The 11,293-nt window shown below is 47.0% G+C and overlaps 1 protein-coding gene across 1 annotated transcript; it reads right to left on the bottom strand.

Moving 5' to 3' along the window:
- Window positions 1-6,400: 6,400 nt before the first annotated feature.
- LOC8024014 (tonsoku-like protein) lies at window positions 6,401-10,343 on the bottom strand. Its single transcript, XM_002403862.5, has one exon. It carries the CDS (start codon window positions 10,153-10,155, stop codon window positions 6,646-6,648), a length of 3,510 nt encoding a protein of 1,169 aa, XP_002403906.4. The 5' UTR covers window positions 10,156-10,343; the 3' UTR covers window positions 6,401-6,645.
- Window positions 10,344-11,293: the final 950 nt, after the last annotated feature.

The raw sequence follows: 11,293 nt of genomic DNA on the forward strand, positions 1-11,293 counted from the left end.
ACTTATCATATGTCACAATTACCTATATGCTGAATTTCGAAATAAAGTCTATGTATTAATCCAGCTTTGATTACTTCTCGTTTTTACTCTAACTTGAGCTCCTCTGTTTAAATGCTCATCTGGGCTTATTAATATAGTTTTTACTGATTTATAATATTTATTTGTTTTCCGGCCCTCGAGACTGCGACAGGTCCCCAATCCGGCCCCTTGGCCAAACAATTTGGAGACCCCCACACTAACCAAATACACATCATATTCCCACTCGCTTTTACACCTTCAAAATCTACACACCAAAAATTGTGTTCACTGTATGCACTAGACCTTTTGAGGACACTCGCATCTCTGACCCCTCAATATTAATATATGGGACATACCAGACTGGCAGACTTGTTGCTTGGGCTGCACTCTTTCCACTTCTCCTGGACATGTGGTGCATCCGTAAACAAACTCCAGTGGTGTGAAAACGTTGTTCATTCATTTATTCTTTCCAAGGGCCTTTGTAGGCATTGCAGAGAATATACTTTAAACTACACACATGATAATAACATCATAGCACACTGACATCATCAAGCACAAAACGGTCCCAGCTACCAGAAATAAATGTTGCGCTTGTGAGAAATAATTATTGCTGTAACTCGGTAATAACAAAAACAAACACAACTCTGAGCATCTAGTTTAATAGTATGTGTTGATGTATTGTTATGTAGCAGTACATTTCATATGCATATGACATGATAGACCCTTTCAGTGGTGGCACTGCTGCGCCGAAATGCGCCAGAGCGAACAACCTGCTACATGCTGCTTCAAGGGCTTTGTGTGTGCAAGATGTGCGCTATTGGGACCAACAGGGTTGATCCCAATAGATTGGAAAACGGCGAATGTGATTCCTGTTTTTAAATCCGGAGATAAGAAACTTGTAGAAAATTATAGGCCTATATCACTAACGTCAGTTTGCTCTAAGCTTTTTGAGCATATTTTATATAGTGCAATGTTCAAATATCTTGAGAGCTTTAACTTTTTTACTCCATCCCAGCATGGCTTTCGGAGTGGATTTTCATGCAACACGCAGTTAGCAGAGTTCCAGCATTACCTATTAAAAGCAAATGACAAAAATATGCAAGTAGACGCAGTCTTTCTAGATTTCAGCAAAGCTTTCGACACGGTACCACACAACCTTCTACTGATAAAACAAGCCTCTATAAAAATTAATAGTAAGGTACTAAATTGTATACGAAATTACTTAAGTGACCGTGAGCAATGTGTTAAATGGAAGTAAATCCTCAGTCGTTTCCGTGACTTCAGGGGTTCCCCAGGGCTATAGTGTTCTTGGACCGTTACTGTTTTTAATTTACGTTAACGACATTGTACAAAATATTCAGTCGACAATAAAACTTGTTGCTGATGATTGCGTTATTTACAGGGAAATAAATTCGACGAGAGACATCGAAATCCTACAGAGCGATCTAGATAAGGTAGCATACTGGTGTAACCAATGGAACATGAGCCTAAATATTGGAAAATGGAACCTCGTTAATTTTGCTAGAAACGTCTCTAAATTTTTTACAAGTTATACTATCAAAAACCTGACAATCGGTAATGTCTCTGAATGTAAATATCTTGGCGTTTATTTTCACCAATCACTTAAATGGAATAAACATATTGACTACACAATTAATAAGGCCAGTAAAATGTTGTTTTTTATCCGTAGAAATTTCAAACACGCGTCCCGAGACGTAAGAGAAACTCTTTACTTCTTGCACATAAGGTCAATGCTTGATTATGCGTGCGTTATATGGGATCCCTACCAGCAGTATCTGATCGGTAGATTAGAGAAACTTCAAAACCAAGCAGCGCGATTTGTTAGTAACAACTATGATCCATACGCTAGTATGACAGAGCTTAAAACCATGCTGTGATGGGAGCCCTTGAGCATTCGAAGGCAAAAATTAAGATTGAAGTTTTTCCATCGCATTTATTATAATAATACTGGTATTAATAAGAATGAGTATCTTTTGGGGCCAACGTATGTTTCAGCTAGGTGTGATAACTCTAGAAAAGTTTTTGAATATTCCTAAAACAAACAGCTTCTGTCATTCTTTTTTTGTAAAGACAATTAGAGAGTGGAACTTGCTGCCTGATGATGTGGTGAGCACCTTGGACAACAGTGTATTTTTTCTCGGCTGTATATCTAATCTGTGCGGACAAGTGATCACTTTGTGTTTTTTATGTATGTATGTTATTTCCTGCACCTCCTACAATAATGCCCTCGAGGCGATGTAGGTACTCTGTAAAATAAATAAATTATCTGTGCCAAAAGGAAGCTGTTCTTGAAAAAGAAACTGTGTCTGGCACGTAGCATTGGTAGCGATGCCATTGAAAATTAAGGAAGTACAATTTTTTTTTTTTTTGGGCGCCTGAGTACTACGTGTAAAGATAGGGTAACACAAATATTAAAATTTTCGGATAGAAGTTTCAAATAATATGCTATTTATATTCTCTTCAAAATGAACTGCAGTATTCATACCGTAGAGTTAGAATTGTAATAACTCTATGATTCATACTTTCGAAGTGTTGATCGCGGCGGATCAGCAGCCTTGAGTGCGCTTCTCCTCAAAAACCAGTCCACTGCGGAGAAGCAATACCCGCGCAGTTGACACTGCGATCTCGCAACTCGCTTCGCTGCAGCGGAGCTGCGCGCTTATGCAAGAAACACTCCTTCAAAGTGGTTTGGTGCATGCAAGCGTCTAGTGCATTAAAAAGAAAAAAAAAAAAAAAAAAACAGGAAATACTGCGATTGTTATCTACATTGCAGTAAAGTCTTCCAAATTTAACTGTGGCTATTATGCAAGCTATGTATGCAAGAGGATATGTTAGGCAGCGATGTTCTAGCAACCTGTATTTATTATGTGTGCTTGTTTCTTTTTTTAAATTTTAAATACAGAATTGGAGATAACATTTGCATATAGCCAGAAGATTCATAAGTAGCTAAGTAAGATTACTTACTACTTTATAAGTAAGATTTAGGTATGGCTGGGCTTTTTTATAGGTGTAATTTTATGTATATTTCTCGGTTACTTGCCATCCTAATGTAGGTATTGAACTTTTTGCGGCCACAGTTCATGACTATAGCTAGATTAAATTTAATAGAGCTCATAAGTGGAACTGGTCGGCTGGGACCAACTTCAACTGCGACGTCAAGTTGCGACAGCACGCCTCCTGACCACTCTAAGCCTGCCGAAGTCCCATGTTTCTCTTCGCTTCCTCTTTGCGGCATACTCGTTCCGGCGGCCTACAGCCCCTGTTAACCCGCACCCTCCGTCATTTCCACTCTTTTGGCCCCCGCGCGGTACGACTCTGGAGGTCCCTTCCCACGTCGATCACCGACCCAGCACCGAGTGAGCAAACCTCCATTCGCACGTTCACCAAAAACGTCGCAAGCTACCTGCAGAACAATTGAGTGCATGACTCGTGTAACATTTATGTAGCCAATGACTCCCCTCCCCCCCCCCCCCCCCTTTTTTTTTTTTTTTGTATATATAATCTTTTTCCACTTTCTGCTTAAGAGGCACTGTAAACCTTTCGGTATGGGCGTGACACCTGATTTGCAGTGACCCAACTCTCCAGAGTCAAATAAAGAAACAAACAAACAAACCATCAGAAGCTTGGGAACAACCTTTGCAAGTTCAGCTGAATTTTGTTCCAACATGTTGTAACGGTAGTGAAAGGCGCAGCGAGTATTCAGTATGCAACTCAAAAATATTTGGCCAAAACCACTATTCACTTTAAGTTTGCTTTGAGCCTGATATCCACTATTTGCACATGCCTAATGAAGAGTTATAAATTTTTGTGTGAAGAGTGCTCACATCGATTGTAATGAATTGTTAGCGCTATTCATTGTGATCGGTAAACGTCCATTAAGCAGGTAAGCATTGTGATCGGTTAGGGTTGTTAGAGCAGCTAAGCTTCGCTTAGTTGCTCTATGAACAGGAGCAGGTGGAATAAAAGCAAGAGCAGCGTGATACAAACCATACAAAGTAGCCGAAAACATCCTTTTCTTTCAAACACAGACATCTGCGAAATTATTGCCATATGATTGTTCAATAAATAAATAAAAAAACTGTAGCAGCCAGGTCCCCATTATGTATGACACTTTAAATAGCCTCTGAGCACTCCAACAACTGCAGTTTTTTCTACAGGCTAACTTGCACAGATTGTATAAACTTTTCTGACATGAAAGCTCAAAATTGTCTGCTCCAAAAGTGGAAATCTCCGCCCCGAAACCCGTTTTTCCCTGCTACAAGAGCTGCTCCGATTCACCACTTGTCAGTTCCACCACTACCCTTTGCAAAACCCCATCGAGCAGCATGACTGTCACCATCTTTTTTCGGCGTGAAGCACGCGAATGGGCCCCAGTTCACGTCAACCGCTAGTGCAGCATTCGTGACTGCTGACATGACATTGTAAGTGACTGCTGACATGACATTCTTGTCGAACAAATGCCCAAAGTATGAGGGCCTTGGCTAATTAGAGTAGTAGCTACTATACTTTGTTTCACGGCAATTTCACAAATGGTGAAGGCTACAGTCCCAGCGAGCCAATATGCATGTGACAACATATCATCGGAGTGCTATCCTGTAGAGATTTGTCACATACAGTACCTTCACCCCGTCTCTCTGATTGGCTCGAGGCGCCTGTGGCAGTTTCCTTTTGCCAAGCTATGGTGAAACGAAGTATGCCTCCCACCCCCGGGCTACAGGCCTGGCCTTGCCCTCTCCAGTTGGACGATTTGCTTCCGTTGTTGTCCCCAGCCTGGTGCCTTTTACTGGGAGCAATCCCCTGAGAAAGTTAACGGCATGCAATTATTAACATAGAGTCACGCCCGATTTGTACCAATATGCTGGTCCGTACGTAATTTGTTTAGATAACCATCCCAGGATGTTCGTTCCCCCCCAAAAAATTGCTCGGTTAATAGAGGAAGACGAGCTATACACTGATGTGGAGATCCTGTTGCATCTTGTCGGGTGCACAACTAAAGAGCTAATGCAAAACCAGAACCCCTTTCAAATCAAAATTGACAGAAGTGAAACAATACATATTAAATTAGTTCATCATTAAATCCTCTATCTAAAAGATGCAGGGACAAAAAGGGTTGGTGGTAGTGCTAGAACACCCCTGCCTGGAGCACGTGGAGCAAAGGCCGACGTGCTACACGTCCTCCGAGCCCATCTTGATGGATAAGCACTGTACCAGTGTATGCGCATGTCATCAATTCTGCATGACAAAACTTAAAAACCAGAAATAAGCAGTCATAGTGCACTGGCCAAATAGCCTATCTAAACTGGAGACACCAGAAAACCTTCCTAAATTTGCGTGTCAAAGCATTCATGCCACAAATTTTATTCCGAAAAATGTCCCCATGCTGGCTATGCAACATTGTTCAAGGATCACAAGATAGAGGTCACCTTGGCATTACAGTACAAATTGGCTTTTGAAAATAACTCGCATCTAGACTGACAAAGGAAATACTTTACAAATAAAGTCAGAGAGACTTGTTGTCAAGGGATAACCTAGCAAGGAGAAACCAACCTTTTTGAGAGAGAGCAGTTTGTTGCAGGTTGCTTGCCTGTTGTGCCATTTTCACCTTGGGTCTTGCTTCGTCAGCATCTTTTGACACACTGTCACGCAGTTTTTTTGCACTTAAACAAGGGTTGGAACGAGCTGCTATTCAAATACTTATTTGCCGCACATTCAGCCAATAGTTCCTTTCAATGATACACAAAAAGGTGTAGCAACAGTGGTGATATTCTGCAGCTTTCATTCTCTCCTTTAGATTGCAGGAAGATTCCTTCCTCTTCAAGGGCAGAAAGCACAGTAAGACTCACTGGTACCAATTTTCTTCATAGTTAAACCAGTTGTAAGTCAGCATTTGGTATATCCACTTTCTTTGACACGTCTTTCATTTTTTTCTGCAATGTTTTTATTCAAGAGGCTCCATGAATAAACCAAGTTTGTACTTTCCTACTCTTTCACTGGTACTTTGTGGTGAAGGCACTTTAATTTTCAGTGTGCAAACCAACATCTAGCTATTTCGATATAAAAGTGTGTTATAGCAGCATGTATTCATGTAATCACCGCTGCAGGATGTATTTTAAGAACTTTCAGCAAGCCTTCCAGCGCTGGTTGAATTTTCTCTACACAGTCGATATTCAATGACGTGAAAGAACGATCTGACTTGTGATAGAATAAACACTCTTCTACTAAATCTGGCAATGTGTAGCCTACTGCTTGCAGACTAAGAAGGTAACATTGTTTTATGATTTCATTCATTGTGTCGACACAGCCTAAGTCGTCAATTGAGGTTTTACCTTGAAAAACAAAATTTATTGAATCAAACCTAAACTTTCTTCAAAAGTCTAGTTTATTTAAATACATATAAAGGTGTAAATGGTATGCAGCACATTATATGGCACATTGTCAATGGTAATAAGAAAACAAACGTCAGAATTAAACATCTAAACAACACATCGCAAGACGATATGCACTCATGTACACACATTAAAGAGAAAACTAGTTTCCATCAATTTAGGCTAGATAACTTAACACCAACTCGACGTAATTTCCGCAATAACGGGATGTCAGGTCACATCACTTGCAGCTGTCCGCCGCTATCCGAACGTTAACAAGCTTCGACGACAGCTCGTTCACGGCAGCGTAAGTCAGTCCCGGATTTCCGGTCAAGTCTAGCTTGGTCAACGTCCCGGAAGGCACGCAGAAGAGATATTCAAGGTCGTCATCCACCAGATTACAACAGCTGAGCCTCGCCTCGGTAAGACAGCAATCCGGCCTCGAAAAGACGCCCCCAACGAGCCGACCCAAGCCGGAGCCGACGGCCGGAAAGCTGTTAGCAATGTCAAGGACCTTGAGGCGGTTGGACCCGAAGACCGCCGCCAAGGACTCGAGTCCTGACCGGTCAAGTGGGTTGTGGCTCACGTAGAGTCGTTCCAGGGTGCTGACCCCTTGCAGCACGAGCCCTGGGTCGGCAATTTTGCAGGCATCTAGCCGAAGAATCTTGAGTTTGGGACAGTCGGAAAGCAGCTGGGCCAGCGGCGACATTCCGTCTCTGCCAATCGGATTGTAGCTCAGGTCTAGCTCGGTCAACGCAAGTTTGGACTTGGATCTCTGGAGCGCGTCTGACAAAATCTTGACGTAGTCGGGGACGAGGCAAGTGCACCGCAGGACGAGACAGTTCAGCGACTCTAAGGTCGGGAGGCAGGCTGCCAGGGCTAGGACCGAAGTCGGGCTCAGCGCAGTTCCGGAGATGTCAAACGTGCCGAGAAGTGGCTGGTGCCGCAGGGCACGGAACACGAGGTCGAGGTGACGAACTCCGTTTGAAAACCGCAGCGAAAAGTCCCGCCGAGCTTCGCAGTCCCGGAGGACGGGCAGAAGGTTTGAGCAAGGAGGCACACCCTTGCGATTACATTCGCCGACATAGCGATCCGGAAGGGCAGGCATGTCCCATGAGTCGACTTCGCCGACAATTTCAGTGGAGGGAAGGTGGAAGAGGCAGTCCAGGGTGTCTGAAGGCCCGAGCAATGCGCCATCCGACAGGGTCAGCCGCAACACTGGTTTCACACCAACGAGGTGGAGGTACCGCTCGGCTGCTTCGGTGGCCAGCCACTGGATCGTTTTCTTGGCGGCCATTCCAAGCGGAATCGGGATGAAGAATGGCTTGTCTTCGATACGGACACGGAGTGATGAGGAAGCTGGGATCATAGAAGGTTGGGGTTGAACCATTGCTGACCTCTCAAGTGGAGAATGCGAGCGAGAGTCTTCTTCGTGGTCGGAGTTTCCTTGGCTGTGGTCTTCGGAGGGCACCACAATGCCGACATCGTCGTCTTTGTTGTATCGCATGCTCTTTGTATACTTGGGTTGAGGAAAGTGGCTCGAGGAACGACTTCGTTTCTTCCGCGTTACTGGAAGTGTAGTTTGGGCAAGGTGTCTCGGCTTGGCCGCAGGCTTGGCTAGGTCGTCCTCGAGCCATACATAGTCCTCTTCATACACCCATCCGGACGGTTGTTTTGGCTCAGAATCTGATTTTTTCGTAGGTCTGTCATCTTCCGCGCGCCCACTTGTGTCTGTCCTAAACACCGAACAAGACGGTGTAACGCTGCTCGTGGATTCCTCACAATTCGAGCACCTCTCCTTGAGACGCAACTTCGCTTCTTCAACTCGGCGACGTGCAGAATCGTCTAGTTCGGAGGAATTCTCACTTATCCATTCGCGCAGACAGTCCAGCGGCGTTTTCCCGTGGATGCTCTTCGCCGCAGCGTTGGCTCCTCTCTCGAGGAGGTAGAGTATCACCTCGGCGTGTCCGTTTCCAGCGGCGTCGTGAAGCGGCGTGAGCCGAGAGCACTCGGCCCCTCCCGGATCGTTCACCTTCGCTCCGGCCTCCACCAGCATTTGGACGATCTTGAGGTAGCCGTGGTTGGCGGCCTCGTGCAGTGGCTGCCAGCCCGCGTGGTCGCGCACGTTGACCGAGTGTCCCATCTTGAGGAGGTTCTGCACCCGATCCGGCTTGCCCTCAATGCATGCCCGATGCAACGGAGACTCGCCCTTGTTATTCCGCTTGTCTTCGACCCGCTTGCACAGCCGCCGTACCGTGTCCTGAAACTCCGGATCGCTCTCGTCCGTGTCGGAGATGTCGTCGAGCTGGACGTCCGACAGATCCGACTCCCCATCGCTGCCGCTCGTCTGAGTGTCGATGTTACGACTCTGCAGCTCTCTTAGCCGGGATCCCAGCTCTGGGTCTCGAATACCCCCTTCAATGTTTCCGAGCTCTTCGAGGCACTCCAACTCGAGGGACGGCTTCCCGGCCTTCCGCGACAACTCAACGGCTTGCACCAGCGCGCGTCGTACATCCACCTGCTCACCCTTCTTGCCCTTCTTCAACAGGACCCTGGCCACGTTGAGATGGGTGAGAGCGGCTTCCTTTGGATCGTCGTCTCTGTAGGTGAGCTCCTTCTGGTAGTAGGTTAACGCCGAGTCAAAGTCGCCGACGTCCTTGCACGTCTCTGCCAATGACGCATACAGCTCCCCCATCTTCCTGTTGGACGCTCCGGCCCTGGTGGCTTCATCGGCCGCGTTTACGTACTGCTTCAGCGCAGGCCTGTACAGCCCGCACTTCGACAGGACGTCGCCGAGTTTCTCGAAGACTTCCGACCGCTTGGCGGGGTCTGCTTCGTCGCGCAGCTTGAGCTCACACCCTCGCAGGACGCAGCTTAGCTTCAGGTACCTCCGGGCGCGGGCTCTGTCTTCCTCGGCGGGAAGCTTCTGTCTGTGGGCACGTTTGAAGGCGGACCTGGCCGCTTCCCAGTCTCCTGTGTGTATCAAGGCGGCGCCGCGAAGAAACTGCGCGTCGCACTTGACGTCGGGTCGCTTCAACTGGCGGCCCAAGTCGAGCAGGCGACCGGCGATGACGAGGGCTTCTGTATCGTTGCCCATCCGCAGGTGCGCGTTGGAGAGCGAGTTGAGGCAGCGGCAGAGATCTTCGTGGAGCTTGTGCTTGGTGAAGATGTACAGGGCCTTCTGGTATGACTCCATGGCCGCTTCGTCTTCGTCCGATTCGCGCAGGAGAGCAAGGTTGAGGAAGATTCTGCCGGTCATCTCGGCGCGCTCCCGCTCGCTTACCGCGTCGGTGAGCTTCTCGACGAGCTGCAGCGAGCGGAGGTTGGCGTTGAGTGCCTTGCGTCGGAGTTCGGTGGCCTTGCTGCCTGTAGCGGACATGCCATCTTGGAGGTGGACGAAGTAGCAGCGGGCGAGCGTGGCCCACGCCCGCTGCTGCTCGAGCACCGAGTCCGCCGACTTGGCGATATCCAGGTACTGTTTGAGATGCCGCTTGGCGTCGTCGTAGCGCTGAAGGTCGACGAGGCATTCGCCCATCTTGCGGTACGCGAGTGCCCGGTCCAGCTCGGAGTCGGGGATCTGGTCACAGAGTGAAAGGGCCTCGGTGATTTCTTCCAGTGCGTCGTCCGAGTCGCCTTTTGCGCGTAGCAGGTCGCTTTTATAAAGGCAGAGATCGTAGACGGCGCGAAGTTGGTTTTCCGACTTGGCGCGGCACTTGTCCCTGTCGATCGTTCGCAAGTCCTTCTTCGACATCGTTGAGGTTAAGTAATCGAACTCGATACCTTTTACGCATGAAATGACGACCAAGTCGTGTCAAGCTGAGGCGTGAAGGTTTCGGTGATACTCGCAGCAGGGTAGTTGGCGTAGTCGGTGTTACGGAGCGCCATTTTTGTTTTCTCATAAACCGCGCTCCGCGCCATCTTGGATTGTGATGACGGCGATGGGATGTCCAGCAGCGAGCGAGCTCGATTCTTGTTATGGGAAAATGGTCGGTTTCGTTTTCGGTCGTGTTGCTCTCCAACGTCAGGGGAAACACAACTGAGAAGAAATTGTGAATGTAAATAAAGGCGAAGCTACAAATAAAGGCCTGCTAAAATTGCACAAGTGCATCAATATGCAGTTCAAAGAACGACGGTTTCGGGAAAGAAGGCTCTACGCATCCTCGTGCGCCGAAGCTATTTACAATAAACCAGAAGGCGTGATCTCGGAAGGGGTATATTTATCCTGTCTCATCAACAATTACGTAGCAAATACGAAAAGCGTCCCTTTCCATGAGGTTTGTTCTATTTTAACCTCAATAGTGTATAGGTCACATAATGTCAGGTCACGTGACAGGGAATCCGAATGGGTGCACAGGCCACGCGACGTCAATAGTTTCCGCTAAATTTAGCGGGAAACCTGAACTTGTCCGTAGGTCCCGCGACTCCAGGTCGTTGTATCAATTTTACCGCTAAATTTAGCGGGGAAACTGATTTGGTGCATACGTCACGTGACATACATTTTTGAGCTAAATTTAGCGGGGAACCTAAATTTGTCCATAGGACCCGTGACGCCAGGTCGTGAAATATATTTTCCCGCAAAATTTAGCGGGGAAACTGAATTCGTGTATGGGCCACGTGACGTCAATGTTCACTCTAAATTTAGCGGGAAATGCACGGACGGATGGACGGGTGGGATGAGGGGGTTGTGCTAAAAAGCATATTTCATGCTTTGAACACGTTCGCCGCAGGCATGAAGGCAGAATTATCTCAGGACACGCGCCTCAACCATGTTCAAAGCATGCTAACTTCATGCATACGTCTTCGGTCCTGTCTGCAGACAGTGGAGAGTTTTAGAACCGTTTTTGTCCATCCGATACGGTACGATGAGCCATCCGGTTCAAACTGCGCGT

Source organism: Ixodes scapularis, unplaced genomic scaffold (genome assembly GCF_016920785.2).
Source record: "Ixodes scapularis isolate PalLabHiFi unplaced genomic scaffold, ASM1692078v2 PGA_scaffold12__126_contigs__length_90152505, whole genome shotgun sequence".
NCBI lineage: Eukaryota > Metazoa > Arthropoda > Arachnida > Ixodida > Ixodidae > Ixodes > Ixodes scapularis.